The following is a 26,320-nucleotide window of genomic DNA, read 5'->3' as shown; positions in this document are numbered from 1 at the left end:
CTCAGGCGCAGCTGTTTTTCTCTGGCTTTCTTTGTCTTATAACATTAAGAAAGAATACAGTTATTACAAAATAAATATGATACAGTGACATTGGTTTCATTAAAAAAAATCTTGTAAATAGCTTCATTACATCACCACATTCATTCATAATGTTGTCGGCAAAGATTTGGGGCTCTCTAATCTTGAATAAATTAGCCAGTTCTCAATATGGCTTATAGAGGTGTTGGGCTATGTTATTTTTTTCAGTGAACTTTGTAGGCCCATATAGTATTCTGATATTTATGTCATTTGTAATCATTAGCTTGCAAAGATCCTTTTAAAAGTTGTAAACGTTAGTATATTTTCACTTAGTTGATAAGTATGTGCACTTGTTTGTTCTGTGCATCCTGACACTGTTTGCTTCATGGCGGTAACAGATAACATGTTTATGGGAGTCAAAAATATGCTGTTGCCAGTTATATATGGGGTAAGCAGGACAGTGATTAGATTGGGCAAAATAACAGTTGTGCAGGAGTTAGGGTGTGTTCGTTGTTTCTCTGTTCCCAACAGTGGTGCCAGCCCCTTTTGTATCAGGTCTAACCTTGCTCAAATTCACAAAGTTGGTATGTACAATGTAATATACCTAGTTTAATTTTATTTTGGAAATTGATTGTATAAAATTATATAACATTACAGAATCTTAAATAATATTATAGAGCTATTCCAGAGCCTTTTTTTCTTTTAGATGGTTCCTTGGGGAATGGGAACTATTAGGAATAGGAATGTGTGGTATATTCATTTAAAAAAGCCTCTTTTACCTTAGTTTAAATGTATTTCCCATTGTGTCTGAGGGGTTTTAGAGCCTTATTTTCCAGACCCACTTGGCGATTTTTGTAAATCGATTTTGAACTTAAACCTTATCACCATGGCTTATGTGATTTCTTGCTGTGAAATACTGTTTAGTTAAATAATTGTGCTTAAACAATTTTAATGGTCTAGAAAAGAAACCAAGAGAATGGACAGTCACTTAGTACAGGAACTGATCAAGGAAGACACATTTAAATTTTACAGTAATAAGGTTGGCATATTTCATGTGGATGATTTGCCAGTTGGATTTTACTGTTTTGCTTTAGTTATCTGCAAGAGGCCATAAAAATATGTATATTGAAAAGATAATTTTTTTACTAAGAAGTTAGTATCTGTCTGTATATTTAGGGTATGGGAAGGAGTCAAAAATGAAAGTGGTTCATTCTGAAGACAAACTGTACATTAATATATAATATGCCCTAAAGGAAGCACACAGAATTGAGGTTTTCCTAAATTATCTGTTTATTAATAATGCTTAGAGAATTCTCTTGGGTCAGAAAAGTAATGTTTAAATAAAATAAATGTATGTTTAAACTTAATTTTAGGGGAAATGCTGTTGAAATTGGGAAGACTAAAAGAAGCCAGTGAAGTATTCAAAAACTTGATTGATTGGAATGCAGAAAATTGGTGTTATTATGAAGGCTTGGAAAAAGCATTGCAACTCCGTATGTAATGATTTTTCTCCACTTAACTAGTTTTTGAAGTGTGATAAAATGAAAGGTATACTAATCTTTAAAGATAGATAATTTTAACGTTAACAATTGTTTTTTCCATGTAGTAAAGTAACAGATTATATGTGGGCATGAAAATGAACTAAAATGTTTATACTTAAATAACAATGCTAATAGATCCTTTTAAATTCCTTTACTCATTTAAAATCTTTTTTTAAATTCATATTAGGGTCTGTGTTTCTCGGTTCTCTAGAGGAACCAAACTGATAGAATGAATATGTATTATGTAAAAATGGATTTATTAGAGCAGCTCGAAGGCTGTGGTCCAGCTATTGAACAATGGTTGTCTCCTGATAGTCCAGGAATCCATTGCATGAGGCTGGATGTCTCAGCTGATCTTCTTCAGTATACATTGGAATCCTGAAGAAATAGACTCTGAATTTGCCAGTGAGAGTAAGGGTCATTTAAAATTTTAGTAAACAAGAGTCAAGCCTGGTGATGCGTGTCTATAATCCTAGGAAGCTAAGGTAGGAAACTTAGGAGTTCAAGGGCAGCCTGAGCTACATATTAAGACCCTGTTTCCAAAACAAATACAGGCCTGGAGAGAGGCCTCAGTGTATAAAGTGTTTGCTGAGGAAGTGTGAGGGTCTGAGGTCAGATATCTAGAACTCATGTAAATCTAGACATGTTTGTTATCTGGAAGCCTGTGGTCCAGGTAGTCTGGAGTATGCAGCAGCGAACAGTGAACCTGTCTCAAACAAGGTAGAAGGTAAGGACTTCATACAAGAGATTGTCCTCTGGCCTCTTATACGTAATGCCATGCAGTCACCTGCACTTACATATATGAACATCCAATACACACATCATACACACACACAAAACACAGAAACCTAACTAGAGAGATGAGGAAAAGAATGAGTATTTCCTTTCTGGAAAATGGCATAATTAATATTATGTCACTAGAGATCTGTTATCTTAGACTTTAAATGTAATGGTTGAGTGAGAGAATACTCACTGAGGTTATATAGTATAGAGAGGCAATATGAAAATCGTTCTCTTCAAGCCAAGTCAATTTGTGGAGAATGAAAAATATGTATCTTGAAATTAGATAGCTGTGAAATTTTTGAGAATTCCTGAGATTGTTATCCAAATTTTGTCTTAAATTTGTAGAATTGAATATTGATAGGAGCAGTTACTATTCCCAAAATCAAAAATATAATTTTATTTCATTTTATTTTATTGAGACAAGGTCTTGTAGCTGAGGCTGGTTTTGAACTTGGTATGTAACTGAGATTGACCTTGAACTCTATTCTTCTATCCCAAGTTCTAATATAGGCACACACCACGAGACCCAACTTAAAATGGTATTTATTTACAGAAAGTATGTCTGGACTAGTTACAACATTTTAAAAAAAAATTTAAGTGCATCTTTTTAGGAAAATGATTAAAATATTGACTAAATAGTGTTTGAAAAAACAGGGCAAAAGTTACATGTTTTTCAGCTGGAAATGTAAAATAACTATGGCCTTTTTCCTTAAATGTCTAGTTATTAACTAATGCCTAGTCACTAGACAAAAGCAGGTAGAGAAGGGTTTATTTTGGCCCACTGTAGGACAGTGGGGTGGGACAATGAAGTGGCTAGTGACAGGACGCAGAGGTGATGAATATGTGTGCTCAGCTTGCTCCCTCTTCTCTCTCAGTCTGCCCTTGGATTCCCACCCATGGGATGGGGCTGCTCATTCTCTGGATCCTCGCTTGTCTGTTTAGCCTCTTTGGATGCTCTCCAAGTCAGACCCAGAGTTTGTTTTAGGTGAACCCAAATCCATTCAAGTTGACAGTGAAGGTTAAACACCACACTGACAAGCAGTTAATAGTAAAGTCCTTAAATGTTTTAGTAAAATAACTGTACCGTAGTTCACATTTTAAGGTGCTTGATGGTATAAAATATTGCTTTACAACTATTACATTACCTATGTTTTTAGAGTCCTTCAGATGTTTTCCCCCCAGCTTGTTACTTCAACTAGGGCATTAAAACAGTAATATCTTAATACCAACTTAATTTCATATATAAGATTCATTTTATCTGGATGTAATGCAGAGATATCTCTTTTTTTAAGTATACTTAGTAACCTTCGTTTATATAATTTAGATAAAGGTCCTTAATGCTCTATGAAGTCTTTAAGTTGTTAACAGAATATGAAAAAATATTTTTCAGAGATCCCCATTTTAAAAATCCAACCATATTGGCACTCCAAAACATAGTACAGGGGGTATGAGTCACAAATTACCTCTCCAAATTATTCAAATCTTCCAGATTACATCTTCAAATACAATCTTTTATAATCTTAATACAAACAGCTCATTTACTGTGAAGATACCCTGTTTGCATTTACCAAGGATCGATTGTCTGATAGTTCAGAAACAGAACTGTGTAGACCAAGGCTAGCCTTGAAATCAGAGATACCCACCTGCTTCTGCCTCCCTCGTACTGGAATTAAAGGATTGTGCCACCATGCCTGAGACTGTGGATTATTCTTAAAAATTACATTTTTTTTATCTGAAACCTATCCTTATAGCTTAAATATATTTAACTTTTTTCCTTAAAACATTACTATAGGTAGTCTAATTGCTTGTATGTGATAATATCTCTAAATATGCAGGAGTTACACTGTTACTATTCTGTATATAGCATGTCATTCTTGTGTGGATTTTCTTTATGATACTAAAAGTTAAATGATTTTTGGATAGAATTTATCACTTCTTTATGTTATTTGGGAGAAATGGTTGCCACTTTAAAGAGTCTATTCTTTTTGTTGTTATTTTAGACTGATTTATATTTTATGTCTATGAATATATGTGTGTACCTGGTGCTCAAAGATGCCAGAAGAGGGGCTGGGTCCTCTGGATTAGAATTACAGACACCATATGGGTGCTGGGAATTAAACCCAGGTGCTCTGCAAGAGAAACAAGTACTGTTGATAGCTGAGCCATCTCTGTTGTCTCTAAAGACTCTCTTAATAGGGTTTTTTGTTTTGTTTAGTTTTTTGTTGTTGTTTTTTTTTTCTTTTTTTTTTTTTTTTTTTTTGGATCTTTTTTTCGGAGCTGGGGACCGAACCCAGGGCCTTGCGCTTCCTAGGCAAGCGCTCTACCACTGAGCTAAATCCCCAACCCCTTTGTTGTTGTTTCTTATGAAGTTTCATTGCAGATTTTAAGTGTTAAAGAAATTGAGAAATATAGTTCACTTTAAACTAAAACATTTATGATCACAATCCTAAAACTGTTATTTAAGCTTCATAGGTATTGTAGACTTTTAGGGAGAGGCCCCATTAGTTTAGAGCATTTATATAAGGTATATTATAAACAATATGTTATAAAATGACTTTCTTTTTTATGATTTGGAAGCTAACGAATAGAAGAGAAATACACAGCATCTCTGTATGACTTGATGTAAGTGATTTATTTGAGTGGTATGTAGAATCTGTAGTCAAGAAAAGATGGTTGGGTTTCTCCTGGAGGTTTGGTTTCAAAGGATAATTTTAAGGTGTGGCACATGCATTTAATCCTAGTACTTGGGAGGCAGAGGCAGGTGATCTCTGAGTTCAGTGGCTGAACTGGTCTATATAGGGAACTCTTAGCTAGCCAGGGTTTTGTAGTAAGGCCCTATCTAAAAAGCAAACAAACCAAGAAACAACACCCACCCTACACAATCAGGATAATGATTTCCTGATTATAGTATTTTTGCCACCTCAGTTTTAAATGTAATTTTTGACAAAATTGAGAACAGTTTTGATACCAGCAATGCAATTTTTGTCTTCAATGAAAATTCATTGCTGTTTTAAATAAAAGTTATAATATATAATCTCACATGTTTACTGATACTAGGTTCTCTAGACGAGAGGCTTCAGATTTATGAAGAAATCAGTAAGCAGCACCCCAGAGCAGTTTCACCGAGAAGATTACCACTGAATTTTGTCCCAGGTAATACTAGAATATCTTTGTAATGCTAATAATACTTTTGAAATTAATGGATACCATTAGTATTTTAAGTTTTTCTTTGTCTTCTAGAGTTTATATCTGTCTGTCTTTCTGTAAAAGTAATTATTCACCTGATTAATTGTTGTCTCTGAGGCTTATTGCCTTTGTCTGCTAACATAGACCTAGTCCTGGAAGCTTCTAGCTTCCATAGAATCTTATCTAGGCCTAGAATGTCTCAGCCTCTGAGACTTACTGCTGAATAACCTCACTCTTTCAAGTTCTTAGTCAGGTAGGCTGTTTTGTAAATTGTCAGGATAAGCAGATATGTAATAGTAGGTAGTCTGTTTTTTTCTTTAAAGTGATTATTATAAGGCAACTTGGAAGAAGAGAGAGAATTGTAAAATGAATAAATAGAAAAAATAGTCTGTTTATATAGTTACAAATTAAAAGAATAAGTGGTTTTCTTTTCTGCCTTTTTCACTGACTACCAAGTTAACTTGTCACATGCTTCACTTGTTTGAGCCATACTATGTATGCTTTTGATACTACTTGGTGTAGTCTAGGTTTACATGAAGAAACCGGGTGTAGTAGACCCAAGAGCATACACAAAGTAGAACCATGCATATTTTAAGCAACTGCCTCCTACTGTTTACCATAATGTTGTTAGTTCCTCTGTATGCCTGAAGAAGTGCTGGGAAGATAGGATAGAACTATTTTTGGTTTTAAGGGAAATGCATATCTAACTGTAAATGTTAATGTTAGTTAGTGTCATTCTTATTCTCTAGAAGATGTTCTCTGTTGATAAATTTTTGTTATAATCAGTGCTATATCACCAGTACCTGAAATAATGCTAGGGCTATAGTAGGATGCCTAATACGTGATTGAGGAATGAACAGATGTTGAAATTGGTGATACCACTTTAGTGTTTAAGAAGATAATTTGGCTGTTTCTTTCTTTCTTTTTTTTTTTTTTTTTTTTCTTTTTCTTTTTCTTTTTTTCGGAGCTGGAGACCGAACCCAAGGCCTCGAGCTTGCTAGGCAAGCGCTCTACCGCTGAGCTAAATCCCCAACCCCAATTTGGCTGTTTCTTGAATGTAGTACCTGTTATAGAATATGTGGCAAACACCATATGAGTTGTCTTTAGGAGTTTGGACCATGTTTATGTTAGGGAGAGATTAGGAAGACGCATAATCATTTCATTTGCCTGTTCCTGAAGTTTGAGTGGAAATAGGGGAAATGTCAACTGAAACATTGCTATTATGCTTTCTATGTGACAAGATATTGCTGACTTTGGGGGTTTAAGTCTGGTTGCAGAATAATCGTTCTGTTCAGTTCTTTACGAATTGACTCAATCAACCACAGTTTGCTTTTATCTCTAGGTAAAAAATTTCAAGAACTCATGGATAAGTTCCTGAGACCAAACTTTAGCAAAGGGTGTCCACCCCTGTTCACTACTTTGAAATCTTTGTATTGTAATACAGAAAAGGTAAGTTTAGTTTTTATTCAGTTTTGCTATTATTATAGGCAGACTTCTATAAACTGTTATGATTTAATTATTTTCTCTATTGTACCAAGTTTCCCTTTTTTTCTTCTACACCAAATAATTGCATCTGATATATCAATTCTATATACCAAAAGTATATGTATATAGTATAAGTGATAATAAAGGAGTTACTGTGCTGTAAAGTTTAGAGAAAAGAAAGGTATTTTCAAAATACTGAGATATGCTTGGGGTTGAGGATTTGGTCCAGAGGTAGAATGCTTGCCTAGCAAGCGCAAGGCCCTGGGTTCGGTTCCCAGCTCCAAATAAAAAAAAAAAAAGAAAGATATGCTGAGCAATGGTGGCACACCTTTAACCCCAGCACTAGGGAGGCAGAGGGAGGCAGATCTCTGAGTTCAGAGCCATCCTGATCTACACAGCAAGCTCTGGGTCAGCCAGTACTACTGCACAGAGAAATCCTGTTCTGGAAACCCAAGAAAAGGAAATCTATACACAGCTGGATGTGGTGGGACACACTTGTAATACTAGCTCTGATAGGCTAAGGTGGGAGAATGGTCAAGAGTGTGAAGCCAGTTTAGAGTTTCACAGTAAATTCCAGGTCTGTCTGGGCTACATAGTGAGACCTACTCTCAAAACAAACAAACAAACAAAACAACAACAACAGAAACCCCAAACCAAACATATTAGAACTTTATATTTAGGTATTCCTAAGTCATTATATATTTCACAGTATAGGTTTTTTTTTTCCCAGTTTGTAATCATATTAGACTTAGCCTGGATAGTTGATTTTGTATAACAGTAAATACCATTAGGTTAGTGGAATATGAGCAACTAGTTTTAATTAACAGGTTCAGTCCTAATAGGTACAATAGTTTTAGGAGTTGGGGGATAGCTCAGTCAGCAGTGTAGAACTTGCTGTATGAGTATCCATGTAAAAATGGGCATGTACTTAAAATCCAGTACTGGGAGGGGGGATTCCTGGAGCTTGTTGGCCAAGTGGCCTTGCATAAGTAACTAGTCCCAGGTTTCAAACAACAGAGCACATGCATAAACATCACACACACACACTCATACTCAACCTCTCTCACCCCGCCCCATGTGCATCTGCATACAAGTAAGTTTGGTAAAGAAACTGCCTCTGCACTGAAGTCTTGTAAGTTTGAAAGATAAATGGATAATTAGAGCCTGAGAGGAAAGCCAGGAGCACACACTTGGCAGTTCCTGTTTCTTGGTAGATAAGTAGGAGGGCCACTTCAGCTTAGGATCTGAGACTTAAGCAGCAAAGCCCTCCCCACTATAAAGGGGGAAGACGGCTAATAGGAAGAAAGTTATACTTGATTCCTAAGAATTGTTTCTTACTTATTAAGGTCTGAAATCATGTGGCTGGTCTTTTTTATAGTCAAACATTTTAAAGGTCACTGTTGGACACTAAGATTTTCATCTAACCTCTGTCAGGTTATTTAGGTTTGACTCATATTTTGAAAAGTAATACTTGTAAATAAAAAATAATGTTGGAAATAAGATCAGTGATTAGAACATCTGATTGGCTCATGAAGCCTTGAGAGTCCCACTCAAACCATTTTCAAACCACAGTGGTTGGTGAGTTACAGCATTCATATCAATTCCATTTGTAGGCAGGTTCTGGTACTGTGGAATCACTATACGTGCTCATTGGGCATTCTGACTCTGTCACTCGTGTGCTTGAGCTCAGGTCATAAACACCATGGATTTTGCAGAAGCCATGCTTTTGGAACTTATCTCTGCAACAGGCACAGATGTTTTCCCAGGCTGGGTTTTAATAAAACTATAGTAGAGGTTCTTCAGTCCTAATCAAATATAACTGCTTAGAGAAAACACTTAGCGGGAGAGGACGTTGGAATTAGAAGGTTTAAAGTTTGTGAAAAGTTGAAACTGTTGTGGTTTGCCCTGAAGTTACTGTATTTTGATGCTAATTCCACTGCCCCAAGGACAGCTACTTAGTCACATACTCTGGAATCAGGTGACTTCACCAGAACCTTGTCATTGAATTTGTAAAGTACAGGTGAGGGGCAGGTACGGGATAGAAGGAGGCCTGTCATTGGAGGAGAAGGAAGGATGGGTGGGAGAGAAGTTGGAAGGAAGAGGAGGAGACTAGGGGAAAAAGGAGGAGACAGGAGAGAGGAGAAGAAGAGGAGAGAGAGAGGGGAGAAGCCATGGCAGGTGATGTTAAGATTCTGCTCTGTGTATTTACAGGTTGTTATCAATGTTCTCAAGGGATGGATGATACCGGGCTTTGTATGTTTAGGTGGGCAATTATATCTTACCAATTGGATCTAAAATTATTGTGTTGTGTGTTCATTTATGTGAGGGTTTGAGTATAGGAAAGTGTGGAGACACTGGGTCGCCGAGGAGTGGGGATGTGTTTCCACCAAGATATCTAGCAGATATCTTGGGCACCGCTGTGCGCACCTAGCCGGATAAAAGACAACTACTCTTTTTTATTTTTTATTTTTAATTTTTTTAGATTTTATTTTATTGTATGAGTACACTGTAGCTGCCTTCAGACACACCAGAAGAGGGCATCAGATCTCATTACAAATGGTTGTGAGCCACCATGTGGTTGCTGTGATTTGAACTCAGGACCTCCGGAAGAGCAGTCGATGCTCTTAACCACTGAGCCATCTCTCCAGCCCCCCTTTTTTATTTTTATATTTTTACAACAACATGAAACATTGTGTTGCTTTCCATCACTGTGAGGAAGTATCAGTGATAAATAGCTTAGAGAAGGAAAGGCTTACTTGTTCATAGTTCTGAGGTTTGGTCTGTGGTTTCTTGCCTCTGGCAAACATCTTGGTGAGGGGAATATGTAAGGGAGCAGACTTGATTGCATAATGGCAGGCCAGGAGGAATTAAAAAGGGAAAGGAAAGAGCTGGAATGTCAGTACTGTGAAAGACATACCTTGCCACTGACCTCTCCCTTCACGTAGGCCCTCCTAAAATTGCTGTTGCCTTCCAATAGTGAAATCAGTGAGGAATTAAGCTAGAGGACCTGAGTTTGAATTCCAGCACCTAATTGAAAGGTAGATGTGGCTGTGCTTTCCCATAACTCTCCATACCCCATAGTCTAGCTCAGTAAGTGAGCTAGTTTACTGGGAAAGACCCTGTCTAAAGGTAATAAGGCAGAATGACAGAGGAAGATACGAGATGTTTTCTGGTTACTCAGGTGCATATACCACACACCTCACACACAAAATGAGCTTTCAGTATATAACAAATGAAGGGGCTGAGTTTCACATATTACATACTACCTACTTGGTATCAAAGTAGTGAAATGAAGTGGATTCTTATGAGAAAAACTTTTTAAATTATTTTTGTGTGTATAAAGTGTGAATACAGGTGTGCACATGCCAGGACATCCTTGTGAAAGTCAAAGGACAACTTTTGGGAGTTGATCATCTTTTTATCATGAGTTCAAGGGGTTGAACTTGGGACATCAAGCTTTGTGAGGCAAGTCCAGACCTACTCAGCTGTCTTGCCAGTCCCAAATTGTCATTTTTGATAAAAATTTTTCTGATGCAGACTCACCTATGTAGTTCTGGCTGTCTTGGAACTCACTGTGTAGACCAGATTGACCTTGAACTCACAGAGATCCCTCTGTCTCCTCTTGAGTGCTAAGATTAAAGGCCTGTTTACCACATCCAATTAGTTATACTTTGATTATTTAAAGTTGGTTTAGAAAGTATGTTTTACTCCAGAACTGTATGGTAAATCCTATTTAAAATCTGTGTTTGGGGGCTGGGAAGATGGTTCAGCAGGTTAATGGTTATTGCCAACAAGCCTAATGACCTGAGTTAGACTCCTGGAACATACATGATGGAATAAGAGGAGACTCTTGAAGGCTTCCTAGATAACCTCCACATGTGCTGTGATGTTCTTGGCTGGGGAAGGAAATACCAGTATGCATACACACCAAAAATAAATATGAAAAAAAATCTATGCTAGCTACAATGTTTATCCAGTCAGTAGATAGCAGTGTGAGTTAATTGAAAACAAAAGTAATTGCCACATACTTAACATGATTGGAACAGTAAATTTCTAAGCCTGAAAGATATTTTAGGTTGTAAGTATTCTAAGAAAGGTTGGTGAGATGGTTATGCTACATTAAAAGATGTCTGCTACCTTTAATTTTGTTTTATCAGTGCTTCTCAAACTCTTGTGTCTGGTTTAACTAGAAGGCTTGTTAGAGAGAACCAAAGTTTCTAATTCTGTATGGATTGTCTAAAAATGTACATCTTGGAGACTAGAGAGATGGATCAGTGGTAAGAGCATTGACCGTGCTTCCAGAAGACCCAGGTTTGGTTCCTTTCAAGAACCTATGTAGTAGCATATAACTATCTGTAACTCCAGTTCCAAGGGAACCAATATCTACTCCTGGTTCCTATATGTATGTGGTGCAAATACATACATACAGCCAAAACACCCACCTCTTTTTGTTGTTGTTGTTGTTGTTGTTGTTGTTGTTGTTTGGGGTGGGGGTTGTTTCTGAGACAGGGTTTCTTTTTGTAGCCCTGGTTGTCCTGGAATTAGCTCTATAAATCAGGCTGGCCTCAGATTCTGAGTTCCACCTGCTTCTGCTTCCTGCATGCTGGGGTAAAGCATAGGCCACAATGCTTTGCTCAGACAAATACTTTTACATAAAATAAATATTTTTTAAAATGTAAATCTTGGGCAGGAGAGATGGCTCAGCAGTTTTGAGCATTGTCTGCTCTTCCAGGTCCTGAGTTCAATTCCCAGCAACCACGTGGTGGCTCACAACTGTATATAATGAGTTCTAATGCCTTTTTCTGGCATGCAAGTATATCCCTAGGGCTAGTCTGAATGAGTATAATGATCCCTGGATTCCAATTTCAGAACTGTTCTTTTGAAAACAAAATGATCCCATTAATTTCCAGACCATGAGTTTGTTTACTTGCTTGCTCATCCACCCACCCACCCACCCACCCACCCATCCATTCAAGATAGGATCTCACTAAGTAGCCCTGAAAGACACAGAAATCTACCTGCTTCTACTTCTTCAGTGCTGAGATTAAAGGCATGTGCCACTATACTCAGCCTTTGATCTTCAGCATTTTTCTGAAAAATAAGTAGTGATAAAAATTGAGAGCTAGCTTTTATTTATTTTACTGGTAGAAAATACAGATAATTATGGAGTGCAGTGTGCCCATTCTGTACATGTATACAATATCTAGTGACTGGATAGGGTAATTAACCTCTCTGACTCCTTAAATCACTTGCATTCGGAAATTTGGAACTCCTGTCTTATAGTTTCAGAAAAAATATAATAAATTGTTAGGAACTATAGAGCAGAGATTCTTGAACTTTGTTACTTGTGACCCCCCTTTTGCCTGAGATTTTATTGACCCTTGAGTTTATGAGTATATAAAATGAGCGTGTAGATCAAACATTTACTGCCATGGTGAAATTTATTTTAAAACATCCCTTTGTCTGTACATAGTTATATTGTTTATTAAAACGAGAGCAAATTTGCATGCTAATTGTGGGTGTGCTTATCTGTTTTTACCTAAAGGATTAAATCTTGACTATACATTTCATACTGCAGGACATAGAACACAGTTCTTTTAAACTTTTATTGTGAGTTTGTGGTGTGTGAGAACATGCACATGCCATGGCATGCCTTTGGGGGCTGGAGAGTAGCTTTTGTGTCAGTCCTTGTCGTTTACCTTGTCCGAGAACGGGTCTTAACTTCGTTATTGGCTACATTGTATAAACTGCTAGCTGGCCAGTGAGATACTGCGGATACTTCTGCTTCTGCCTCCCAGCTCATCATAGAGCGTTCAGATCACAGGCACGTGCTACTCGGCCCAGCTTTTGTGTGAGTTCTAGGGATTAGCAAGGGCTTTACCTACTGAGCCATCTCCTTAGCTTACCTTCTCCCACTTTTCACAGTTGATTAATATTTTGTCAATGCTGAGAATACTGTTCACATAAATATAAGGGGCAAAATGACAGACGCATATTTATGGCTTTTCAGAAATATTTGGAAATTTTGTTCTAATCTCAAGCCAAAATTCATTGAATTATTTTTAAAGATCTATTTATTTTTATGTATATGGGTTCTTTGCCTGATTGTATATATCTGTGAAAAACATGCATACGTGGTTCTCAGGAAGAGAATGTCAGATCCCAGAAACCGGTGTTAGAGTGTTGTGAGCTGTCTGAACCAATGCTTGGAACTAATCTCAGGTCTTTTGGAAAAGCAGCCAGTGCTCTTTACTCCTGAATCATCTCTCCCACCCCTACTGAATGATTTTTTTTTTAAATGAAACTTATGCCAGTAACTTACATAGCAATTTAAAAGTTATTCTTATAGTAGAATACAAAGACATATAAATATTTGATCCTTAGAGGCTGAAGAATGATGGTAGGAAAAATATTGAATGACTCTTTGCAGTTAAGTCATGATGCTATACGAACAAAAAATTTTGTGTGTAAAAAACACTGTAATTCATAGCATAGTTGTTCTTGAGTTTAAGCCACGGTGTTTTAGGTAGCATTTGTTGCCGTTGTGTAGTGTGATGAAGTTAGTGCAAAGTGTTCTTGTTGCATGGTACAAGAAAGACCCACTATTCACCGTGTATCTGTTTTTTTTAAAAAAAAAAATAATAATAATTATTATTATTATTATTATTTTGATCATCGCACATTCAGCAACCTTTAAATATTACCAAACACTTTGAGTCTTCCACATTTGTGACCCCAGAGGCTAGAGTACACAGTTTAGTAAGAGTTAGAGCGGTAGACTATACTCTTCTCCTCTGTCTCAGTAACTGCTATGTCTTCCGTCTGTATTCAGTACGTGTTATATCGACTTCTTATCCTCCCTCACTCACCTGGACCTCTAGTTGAAATAAGTCTACTCCCAGGAAGTCAGCTTTTTGGATTTCACATCAGAGACATACCTCTTTTCTTTCAAGACATGAACTTATTGTGTACCCTATGTGGGTCTCAAGCTTACCACCCTCCTGAGGGCCTAGATAGGTTTGTATGCACACACACTCCCCCTTAAAGACACTTTTAAATAGTGGTTCAGTGGGACATAGTGCCACTTGCTTGTTATCCCAGCAGTTGGAAGGATGAGAAGGAAAAATTGCTTTGACTTTGAGATCAGGGCTATGTAGTAAGTTCCAGACCTGCTAGTCTTGTATTCCTAGACTCTATTAAAAACAAACCAAAACAGAGTTATTTAAAATACTGTTTTAAACTAAACACTCTTTGTCTCTCTCTCTTTCTTAAAGATTTATTTATTTATTTTATGTATATAAGTACACTGTCGCTGTCTTCAGACACACCAGAAGAGAGCATCTGAGCCCATTACAGATGGTTGTGAGCCACCATGTGGTTGCTGGGAATTAAACTCAGGACCTCTAGAAGAGCAGTCAGTGCTCTTAAACTCTGAGCCAGCTCTCCAGCCCGACACTCTGTTTTTAAAGAATCATTTTAGCCAGTTTCTACTAATTTCACATTTTTCATTAGGTATGCTTGACTGAGGTTTTTTGGGTTTTTTTTTTTTATTTCATTATTTTTTTTTTCCGGAGCTGGGGACTGAACCCAGGGCCTTGCAGTTGCTAGGCAAGCGCTACCACTGAGCCAAATCCCCAACCCCTATTTCATTATATTTTATTATTTTTATATGCTAGGTGTTTTGCTTGCATGCATGTATGTGTACTATGTGTATGTAGTGCTCTCAGAGGCCTGAAAAAGGGAACTAGATCCCCTGGAACTAGAATTACAGACAGTTGTATAGTAAGCCTGAGAAGTGTTTTAATTTGGCTTTCCTCTCCTCCCTTTTTGGTAAAGGGTTGTGTTGTTGTAAAAATATAAATGTAAAAAAGAGTAGTTGTCTTTTACCCCACTAACTCGGTACCGGGTGCCCCAAGATATCTGCTAGATATCTTGGCGGAAACACATCCCAGCCGCACACTTTCCTACACTCAAACCCTCACATAAAAAACATACAACACAGTAATCTTAGATCCAATTGATAAGATATAATTGCCCACTTAAACATACAAAGCCCTGTACCATTCATCCCTTAGGAACATTGGTAACAACCTGTAAATACACAGAGCAGAATCTTAACATCACCTGCCATCTTGTCCTGCCATGGCTTCTCTCCTCTCTCTGTCTCCTATCTCAGAGTTCTCTGTCCTAGTCTCCTCCTCTCCCTTCAAACTTCTCTCCCGCCCATCCTTCCTTCTCCAATGATAGGCCTCCTTCTATCCTGTACCTGCCCCTCACCTGTACTTTACAAATTCAATGGGGAAAAGGTTCTGGTGAAGTCACCTGATTCCTGAGTAAGTGACTAGGCAGCTGTCCTTGGGGCAGTGGAATTAGCATCAAAATACAGATAACTTCAGGGCAAACCACAACAGGGTTGGGCAGTGGAATTTTTAACCACTGATATGATTCATGGTTTCATAGATGATATTGTGTTACTTTGTATGGTACAGATTAATTTGGATTCAAAATTAAGACAATTAAATTATTCTGTCTTTTTCTATTAAGTGGAATGCATATAGAAGGTTCCTTAACAGCCTTATCTACCAAAACCTCGGGATTTTATGATGCCTGATCTATTCTTAACTGGCAGGAAATGTATAAATAGCACATTTTTATTTGTTCATAAAAGAGGAAGGTAGAAAGAAAATAAATTTAATTATTTTGAAAATCAAAATATTTTAAAGTTCCAAATTTTATTAAATAGTAAACTATTTTAGACGTCTTCAGATATGGAAATTGAAAGAAAAGACCTCTAAATGTATTAAGCACAGATTATACTTTCTGTTCTTTGCCAGAGTTAATAATATAATAAACAAAATATTATAGTCATTTAAAAATGTTTATTTTTTGTATATTAAGTTTGAACATATTCCTGTGAGTGTTTGCACCAGTGCATACAGGTGCATGAGCGTGTGTGTACATGTGTTTTCTGCAGTTACTCTCCATTTTAGTTTTTGTGACAGAGACTAGCTGAACCTGGAGCTCATTGATTTGGTTATGCTGCTAGCCAGTGAGTTCCAGGGATCTCCCGTCTCTACCTCACCAGCAAGCTGTGCTGCTATTGTCAGCTCTTGTGTAAGTGCTGGGGCTTGAACTTTGCTCTTCATGCTTATGTGACAAGCATTTTACTGACTGAGCTATCATTTTTAATGTGTAAACTCTTAAACTTTAGATCATTTCACTTTTTTGTTAGTGACATTTAATAAAATCTAAACATTTTTTTTTCTTTTTTCTTTTTTTCGGAGCTGGGGACCGAACCCAGGGCCTTGCGCTCGCTAGGCAAGCGCTCTACTGCTGAGCTAAATCCCCAACCCCAAATCTAAACATTTTTATAGTGGCTTCTAAGTTTACAGATCAAAACAGGGAAACAAAGACAATTATTCATGTAAGTGTGGTAATTTGTCCTTCAAGAATGTCAGGATTCGGGGCTGGGGATTTAGCTCAGTGGTAGAGCGCTTACCTAGGAAGCGCAAGGCCCTGGGTTCGGTCCCCAGCTCCGGAAAAAAAAGAACCAAAAAAAAAAAAAAAAGAATGTCAGGATTCTGGGGTGGGGGGGGTTGGGGGGTGGGGGGTTGGGGGTGGGGGGGGATGGAATAGGGGGTTTATAGACAGGAAACTGGGAAAGGGGATAACATTTGAAATGTAAATTTAAAAAAAATCCCATTTTAAAAAATCAGGATTCTGGAATTGGGGACCTAGTTCACTGGTAGATGTTTTGAAGACCCTGGGTTCACTTTGAAGGCCCAGGGTGGATTTGATCCTCAGTTCTGGTGTTGGGACAAGGGGATGGACACCAAAACCAACCAAACAGACTAAAAAACCTCAGGCTTTTTCTTGAGGTGAGAATTTATGGAGGTGTTTTTGCTTTTTTTTTCCTTTAAAATCATTAATAAAGACAGTAATGCATTTTTTTTCCCTCAGTCTTCTAAGTGTTCAGATTGGAAGATTGGAGAACATAGTATTTCGAATTAACCTTATTAAACTTTGGTTTAGTTAACTTGTGGTTTTGAAATGTATTGTTTTAGGGCTGTAGAGATGGTTAATTATCAAGAACACTTGCTGTCCCTTCTAAGAGCCTGAGTTTGGCTCCCAGCATACATGTCACACAGTTCAAAAAAAGCACGAATTCTTTTTTCTGTTCTTTACTGGGGTTAACAATAGTAAACAATTATGCTGTGTGTGTGTGTGTGTGTGTGTCTGTGTCTGTGTCTGTGTCTGTGTGTCTGTGTAGTGTGTATGTAGTGTGTGTATGTGTGTGTGTGTAGCGTGTGTGTAGTGTGTGTGTGTGTGTAGTGTGTGTGTGTGTGTGTGTGTGTGTGTGTGTAGCGTGTGTACATGTTCCTGTGAGTTTGTCTTAACTGCAGTATGAGGGGATTGGGTGCCCTCTTTCCATCTTATACACACATATTGGCACATATCAATACAAAGTAAATTGTTCTAATCAAATTAGTCCACAGATAAAAATGCCTTCAGTGAAGTGTTTTTAAATTTTAAAAAATATGTTTCTTTAACAGGTTTCAATAATCCAGGAACTTGTTACTAATTATGAAGCTTCTCTTAAAATGAATGGCTTTTTTAGCCCTTATGGTAAGTTTAATCTAGACTAACTTGGAATTTTATTGTTCATTTCTATCTAATTTTAATCACAGCAATACTATTTTACATTTATTATGTGTGTGCTACATAAGTGGCTACTTACTAGTTTTTAATTAGTGAATGAAAGTATTTTTAGTGTTATTTAATTTAAAATTTCCAAATTCTTTTTGTCTGGGAGTTAGCCTTAGTTAACAAGGAAAACAGACTTAAGAGATTGGATGGCTTGTCCAAGATTGAGTAGTTGAATTAGAACCTTTTCCACTGAATCCTTGAATTCTCTACTTTTTTATTCTTTTATTAATTTTAATCATGTTTGATTTGGCTCTTTGAGTCTCTGTGGAAGCATATGTAAATGAAGACAACTTAAAATTTAGAAAATCCTATAGAATGCTGAAAGTATGGGACAATTTCTTTAGGTTCTTCATGTGTCTTTTTCACATTGCCCTTGGAGTTTGGAGTATTTTATTTCTTGATTTCTGAATATAAAAAAAAATATGAATGTTTTACCTGCATTGGTGGTGCTCCATGAAGGCCAGAGGAGAGCATTGGATCCCTTGAAATTGGAGTCTCAGACAGTTGTGAGCTATCATGTGGATGGTGGGATTTGAACCTGGGTCCTCTGGAAGAGCATCAAGTGCTCTAGACTGCTGAGCTGACTCTCCTACCTCTAAACCATCACCTTCAAGTGTTTTAAGGCAAAGTCCAAAAATTGTTTTACCTGTAAAGAGCTTAGTATGCATCTTTGTTTAAAACACACAAAATTAACCTTATATTCAATACCTGTCCATATTTATTTTTCTCCCACCGTCCAAAATTAATGTTTAATTGGTTTATTTTAATCTAGATCTAGTTAAGGCCCATGATTTACATTTGATCGTTTTATGTACTTTTAATATATTGTCTGATCTCTCCTTCCTTTAAGGTAAAATGGCTTTTGTTGAAAAAGCTCATTTGTTTTGTAGATTTTCTCATTGTTTTCTTATCTTCTCTTGGTTTTAGCTGATTTCTTTCTTTTGATATCACTGTTTTTCACTGTCGTTTCTATTTCATGTAACATTGGTAGTGAGATTAGTAGATTTCAGTTCCATTTGAATACTTCACAGATGGTGCCTTGTGTTTGTGATTGTATCATATCAGAAGGCTTGAGGCGTTCTGGTTATCTCTCTGATGCTGGGCTTCTTATCAGGCTGATGTGCCTGTTATAAAGTTCCTCTGACCTAAGGATTTATGCAATTATTGAGGATCTCTTATTTCATTCTTACTCCCCATCTATTAGCTGGGCAGGGCAGGCTATCAGTTCAGCTGAGGGCCTTATCTATGCTAGACAAGTGATATGCTACTGACTTATAAGCCCAGTTCTGAATTTATTTTAAGAAACCTTCCTTTATATACTTTGGTTGCCTGAATTAGATAACATATGTGAAAGATAAATATTGATTTTTTTTTGTTCTAATTTGAATTTTTCTACTTACTTTTCTGTTGCCATGACAAAATACCATGACCAAGGCAACTTTTTTTTTTGGTTCTTTTTTTCGGAGCTGGGGACCGAACCCAGGGCCAAGGCAACTTTTAAAACAATACAAAAACAAATGTTTCATATGGGTTTATGGATGGTTTTGTGGTTCCAGCGGGTTATAATTCATGGTAACAGACAGATAAGTATGACTGGAGTAGTAGCTGAGTACCAGGCAGAGTGCGCTAACTGGGAATGTCATGGGCTCTGAAACCTTAAAGCCAGTTCCTCTAATAAGGTCACACCTCCTAATCCTTTCAGATAGTTTTAGCAACTGACGATCAAGCATTCAAATACATGAGTGCATTGAGGCCCATTCTCATTCAAGCCACCACAGCTTTCTAATTTATGACTTAAGGTGTTTGCATTATTGTCTTGTCAGTTGATTAGTTGGCTACATATACTAGGAGATCTTCTGTTGAAGTAATAGAGGTAGATTCACTCTGCCTCACTGTAGACATACCTGCCATTCTGCAGGCCATTTTGATTGCTTCTTTAGTACAGGATAGGGAGCAAAACACAGCTCAGATATTGTAAGTTATGTGGCTGCTTTTGTTAGCTGACCATGTGCCCTAATCTTGGATTTCTGGCATATCAGGGATTTTTATTTTTTAATCTCATGGGATATGTTCTTTGAATCGTATTCTTCAGTTCACCATATTCTTCACCAGAGTGAGGATGTTCTGGCTGTGTTAAAGAGTATACTGTGTGTCTTAGTTAGGATTTTATTGCTGTGAACAGACACCATGACCAAGGCAACTCTTAAAAGGACATTTAATTGGGGCTGGCTTACATGTTCAGAGGCTCAGTCCATTATCATCAAGGCAGGAACATGGCAGCATCTAGGCAGTTGTGGTGCTGGAGGAGCTGAGAGTTCTACATCTTCATCTGAGGACTGCTACAAGACTGGCTTCTAGGCAGCTAGGACAAGGGTATTAAAGCCCACACCTAGAGCGACACATATACTCAAACAAGGCCACACTTCCTATTAGTGCCACTCCCTGGGCCAAGCATATGCCAACCATCACACTGTGCTAATTGAGACAATTAGACCCTCATGTGGTAACCCTTGTAAACTTGGAACACATCCTCTGCTTCTGTTGTCTGTTTGGTAAGAGCATATATTTTGCATATGTGGGCAATGTGTAATGTGGCAGTTCTTGCTTCTGCTGGAGTCATTTGGTGATAGATAGTTTCTTGAAGTTACTTTTTTTGATTATTTTTCTGGTTCACTGTATTTTGCTTTCCACTGGAGTTAGATTGTTTTTTTCTCTAGCACTGTTTATTTGGAAGTAGTTAGGGGTTAGAAGCCTCTTAAACTATGGTTTTATTTCTCTGCCTGGCTGTTACCTTTTGAACTTGATGCCACAGAGTCACACCTCTTTCCTTTGAGGCTGATCATTTTTGCTAAACTTTTGCTCTTAACAATAGCAATCAATTTCATTCTGAATTGGGGAGAGAAAACTTTACTTAGCATTCTTCCTATAACAATTTAATATTTGTTTGATTGCAGAGAATGGGGAAAAGGAACCCCCAACAACTCTAATCTGGGTCCAGTATTTCCTGGCACAGCATTTTGATAAACTTGGACAGTATTTTCTGGCTTTGGAATATATTAATGCTGTGATTGCTAGTACTCCAACTCTAATAGAATTATTCTACATGAAAGCAAAAATTTACAAGGTAAATTTTTAATTTTGATTTTTGAATAGTTGGAGTTGGGTTATTTTAAAAAAGACTGGAAGTAGCAGTAACTCCTAGGAGTCTCTGGCAGTTTTACTATATTCTAATAATCCTAAAGAATTCTTTATTGTGTAATCAATGTTAGCCATTTGGTTCAGTTCTTAGTGAAATCATATTTTTAAATAAACTGCAAAGTCATGCCAAACTTCGAGCCCATTTTTACACATTGTTTTCCATTTTCATGACACTCCTTTTCTCCTGCTCATAAATGGTTTTTCCTAACGTCTCCTCTCCTACAGCATATGGGTAATCTCAGAGAGGCTGCACAGTGGATGGATGAAGCACAGTCTTTGGACACGGCCGATAGATTCATCAATTCCAAATGTGCCAAATACATGCTTCGAGCAAATATGATAAAAGAAGCAGAGGAAATGTGCTCCAGGTTCACACGGGTAGGGAATAACATACAAGTATGTAATTGCCTGAATTAGGAAAACTGAAGTTCTGTGACTTAAGTTTATCATTAAATTCATAAGAATACCTATTTTAAAAATCCCATTAGTCTATGTTCAGACTGTAGCTTCTTACCATGATGTGTTCATGTGTGCCCCTAGCTGCAAAATTCAGTTTGTGCTGGGTATGGTGGTGCATACCTTTAATCCCAGCATGCAGGTGGCAGAAACAGGCTGATCTTTGTGAATTCAAGGTTAGGCTGCTTTTCATAGTAAGATGCAGGCTTGCATAATGACACCATGCCTAAAATAAATAAACTAAAACTTTAGTTCATATCTTTTTCATTTTCTATAAATTCATTTTCAGAATTGCTCAGGTTTCTTTCTGTGTGTTTTCTGTGACAGTTTCAAATTTAAGTTGTCTAATTAGCCAAATATTTGTCCTATTTTTCTTCCTTTATCATTCCTTCTGTTATATTTTAATAGATATGATACTTGGTTTTGATTAAAATTTCAGGCTAATAAAACCAAGCAGAAGGGCTACAAATAGATTCAAATATATTTGGAGACTTGATATGTAGCCATAAGTACTTTAAAATAAAGATGAAATTGCAGAGATAGTCATTTGTGTTTAAAAATATTAAATGGCATCCGTGTCTTACCCTGCACACACACCAGTTTCAGGTGGACCAGAGAGTTAAATATAGAAAACATATTTGAAAGGATGCAGCAGGAGTCTGTTTAGGCTACAGAATGTTCTTCATGCTTGAAGGGGAAGTATTCTTTATTTTCCAAAGGAGCAAGACGGCATAAAGAAGGGGAAAAAGATTTTTCATTCTTTTTAGGTTTTTGTCTTAGGATTTATATTGCTGTGAAGAAACACTATAGCCATGGCAGCTATTATAAAGGAAAGCATTTTATTGGGGATGGCTTACAGTTCAGAGGTTTAGTACATTGTCATTATGTTGAGAAGCATGGCAGGACATAGGCAGACATGGTGCTAGAGTTTTGTATTCAAATAAGCAGACAGCAAGAAGAGAGAGTGACATTAGGCCTGGCTTGAGCATCGGAGACCTCAGAAGCTCACTTCCAGTGACGTACTTTTCTAACTAGGCCACACCTCCTAATAGTACCACTTGCTATGAGCCTATGGCAGCCATTTCCATTCAACCAGCACTGATATCTGTCTGTCTGTATCTTCCAAAATACATTTATTTCTCTCTTTTAAATATATATCCATTGGCATATACCTTTAATACCAGCACTGAGGAGGTAGGCAGATCTCTATGAGTTTGAGGCCAGCCTGGTCTACATATCGAGTTCTAGAATAGCCAGGACTATGTAGAGACTATGAATGTCTCAAACAAACAAAACAAAACAAATCTGTTTGCTAAGTGCCAATTTGTTTTGACCTCTCCTCCAATCAATTGATTTACATTTCAAATGTTAACCCATTTCCCCTCCTCAAACCCCTATCCCATCCCTCTCCCCCTGCTCTATTTCTTTATATTTCTATGTTGTTAATACACTGTTTTCCTAACTTTCTTTCTCTTTGGTACTTTGATCATCTTTTTTAGTTATTTATTTAACTCTTTGAGACAGACTCCAGTAGCCCAGGGTGGTCTTGAACTCAGTGTGTAGGGATGATGATCTTGACCTGATCCTCCTGTCTCTACCTTCTGAGTGTTAGAGCTACCAAGTTTGTCCCAACATGCCCAGTTTTCTGTGATGCTATAGATTGAACCCAGGGTTTGTTTGTTTCTTTCTTTCTTTCTTTCCTCCTTTCTTTCTTTCTTTCTTTCTTTCTTTCTTTCTTTCTTTCTTTTTTCAAATTAATTTTATTTAAAGATTATTGTAGCTGTCTTCAGACACACCAGAAGAGGGCATCAGATCCCATTACAGATGGTTGTGAGCCATCATATGGTTGCTGGGAATTGAACTCAGGACCTCGGGAAGAGCAGTCAGTGCTCTTAACCACTGAGCCATCTCTCCAGCCCCCAGGGTTTCATTTACAGTATGGGAACTCTACCAACTGAGCTACAGCACTTTCAGCTCTACTAATTAAATTTGTATTGACATATAACAGTAGTGCACATTAATGGGGTTATTGAGTGTGTTATTTACGTGAACATATATAACATGAACTGATCAAATTCAGTTACCCTAGAAATGTTTCAGATAAAGTGTGAATAGCATTTATATATTTGACTATATTATAATTTAAGTATGTGTATAACAAAATAGTTGTTATCAAAGTGAGCGAGAATTGGACAATGTTTCCAACCTATGATGATGACAAAAATCTTTGACAAGAACTTTGGAGCTGGAGAGATGGCTTAGTGGTTAAGTCCATGAGTTACTCTTCCTGAGGACCTGAGTTTGATTCCCAACACCTGGGTTAGGTAACTCATAACTCCTTGAATGCCTCTGGCCTCAGACACACATATACCCATAATTAAAAATTAAATAAATCTTTAAAAGAAAAAAATCCTAAGAATTCACTGAAATAAATGTCTAATACATACTAAATGAGGCATTGACACCTAGTAAGAAAACCCTATTTACAAGTTAGTGATCTGAGTTTTAGATAAGACTTTGAGATTCGAAATCTGCATATCAGAGATAAACATTATATAGCAAGAAGAGGGCTCAGTGCTGGATGAAAATAAGGTACTACTGTGTCCTGTGGTGCCAAGATATCACTGGTATCATTCCCCTACCCCACCCTCTGCACACCTATATGCTAGAAATGTTAACTAGATTCGAATTGTGTTTTGATATTTAGGAAAACCCTTATAATTTAGAAGCTACAGAATAGCATTGCTTATTGTCAAATAATACTTCTACTTGGAAAAAAGCTCTAGAAATATAAACATAAAAAAGAAAATAAAGGGGCTGGGGATTTAGCTCAGTGGTAGAGCGCTTACCTAGGAAGCGCAAGGCCCTGGGTTCGGTCCCCAGCTCCGAAAAAAAGAACCAAAAAAAAAAAAAGAAAATAAAGTTACAAGACACTGTAAGAAAGGAGTAATTCACCAAACGCGCCTGTCTTCTCTAGTAATCAGCAAAGTACAATTAAAGCTCTAAGCATTTTGTGCTCATAAAAATAGACTGGGGTTGGGGATTTAGCTCAGTGGTAGAGCACTTGCCTAGCAAGCCCAAGGTCCTGGGTTCGGTCCCCAGCTCCGAAAAAAAGAAAAGAAAAAAAAAATAGACTGAATTTTAAGTCTGACATGACGAATTATTGACAGGTGATATGATCTTTGTTCAGATACACACACACACACACACACACACACACACACACAGTGTGTTCTCATTTTTCTACTCTCAGCTTTTATTAAAGAAAACTTGTTGTTTGCTATAAAAATAACCTTTTTCTTTTTTTAGATGAATTGCCCTGATATACAATATTTTCAACAGTGCTAATAATTGACTTATTTATAAAGGGAAATAGAAAAATAGCTTCAGTACTTCTGAGTACTAAGCTAAGTACTTATATACATGATTTCATTTCATTAATAGTTTTGTGTATCATTAGCTACATGATACAGTTAAAATGTTTAGAAGTCAAACACTGTCCTGGCCAGACTACCTTGCTAGTTGTTATTTGGAGCCAATACTCTGCATTGGAAATCCGTGATTCTAAACCCATGTTGTTCTGTGCCAAATTGATGTTTAAATTATGTAACCATTGCCAAAACTACAGTAAGTAGTGTTTCTGAAGCTGAGATGCCATAGACTCAGTACATATACAAAATGGTACACGCAGTAATTGGGGGAGGGGTAGCAATGGATACTAGGAGAACAGTAAGTCAGGAAAATAGTCATGTTGCTTATGTTCACATAGCATATATTCAAGTGTCTAATGTTTTACAGAAAAGTAATTGAGGCTTGGAAAGGATACACAGACCATGCTTGGTTATACTGAGTAGTACTGTGGTTCAGTGCCCTTTCTGCTACATTGTCCTAGACGGCAGGATTAGAAGAGACTAAAACAAATAGGCATAAAAATTATTAGGCTTTTAGAGAAAAAACTTTCTGGAAGGTGAAGGTAGGGATTAGAAGTACATAGATGCAGATTGAGCACAGGGAGAAGTTAGGACAAGGTCTGAAGGAGTTGAAGGGTTTGCAACCCCATAGGAAGAACAACAATAGCAATTAACCAGAGCCACCCCCAGAGCTCCCAGGGACTAAACCACCATCCAAAGAGTACACATGGAGGGACCCATGACTCCAGCTGCATATGTAGCAGAGAATGACCTTGTCTGGCATCACTGGGAAGGGAGCCTCTTGGTCCTGTGGAGGCTCTGTGACCCAGGATAGGGGAATGCTAGGGCACCCTCATAGAGGCCCGGGGTTAGGGGATGGGGGTTTGTGGAGGGGAAACTGGGAAGGGGAATGTAAATAACTAAAATAACCAGTAGAAAATTAATTTATAAAATTTAAGTTAAATTTCAGTCCAGCAATTTAAGTAGACAACTAGCATGTCAGGGGCTTAGGAAAATGAGAAACAGTTCAACCTGCAAGGAATGAGTGAAATGCTCACATTTACAGATTATTTACAGCTTAGAATTATAGAGAATTACAAATGCTTACTTAATAGTTCCTTATGGTTACTTTTTATGATGAAATATTTTTTGTGAAGATACAGTCATCAGAAAATGGAAAATATAATAGCTATAAATGAGAAATAATATATCTCTTAGGTCTTTTTAAATCTGAAGATAATAAATTTTTAAACTTTCTTTTTTGAGACTGTGTAAGCTCATGGTAGCCTTACACTGACATACTCTTGCCTTCACCTCCTATGCATCCTCCTACGCATACCAAAGTTTTAGACTTTTAATGAATTCCAAGAATTGACCTGATAATAGAAAGTGGGCTAAAAAAGGGCCAAAGACTGAGAATGTTTTCATAAATATACTTTGATTATCTCTCTTGAGATTTCACAAATGTTTAAAATAAATATATTCTAGTCAGTGACAAAAATATAATACCCTACATTGAAACTAAGAACATATACG

General features: G+C 37.2%; 1 protein-coding gene across 9 annotated transcripts in view; it reads left to right on the top strand.

The window, feature by feature from the left end:
* Positions 1-26,320, top strand: part of Naa16 (N(alpha)-acetyltransferase 16, NatA auxiliary subunit) — a 59,276-nt gene that overhangs the window by 14,525 nt on the left and 18,431 nt on the right. For 5 of the 9 annotated variants that reach the window (XR_010057850.1, XR_010057849.1, NM_001399534.1 and 2 more), the window contains exons 7-12: positions 1,392-1,511; positions 5,400-5,495; positions 6,871-6,977; positions 17,567-17,639; positions 20,675-20,844; positions 21,144-21,296. Coding sequence is in view for 4 of the 9 variants with exons in the window: in NM_001399534.1 (NP_001386463.1) it covers positions 1,392-1,511; positions 5,400-5,495; positions 6,871-6,977; positions 17,567-17,639; positions 20,675-20,844; positions 21,144-21,296 (719 nt within the window). In the remaining 5 variants the exon portion in view is untranslated. The remainder of the gene's footprint in view (positions 1-1,391; positions 1,512-5,399; positions 5,496-6,870; positions 6,978-17,566; positions 17,640-20,674; positions 20,845-21,143; positions 21,297-26,320) is intronic. The other 4 variants (XR_010057851.1, XR_010057853.1, XR_010057852.1 and 1 more) reach the window with 1 other exon arrangement.

This window comes from Rattus norvegicus, chromosome 15 (assembly GCF_036323735.1).
Source record: "Rattus norvegicus strain BN/NHsdMcwi chromosome 15, GRCr8, whole genome shotgun sequence".
NCBI lineage: Eukaryota > Metazoa > Chordata > Mammalia > Rodentia > Muridae > Rattus > Rattus norvegicus.
Note: the sequence above shows the minus strand (reverse complement) of the source record. Positions and strands in the feature narration are given on the sequence as shown.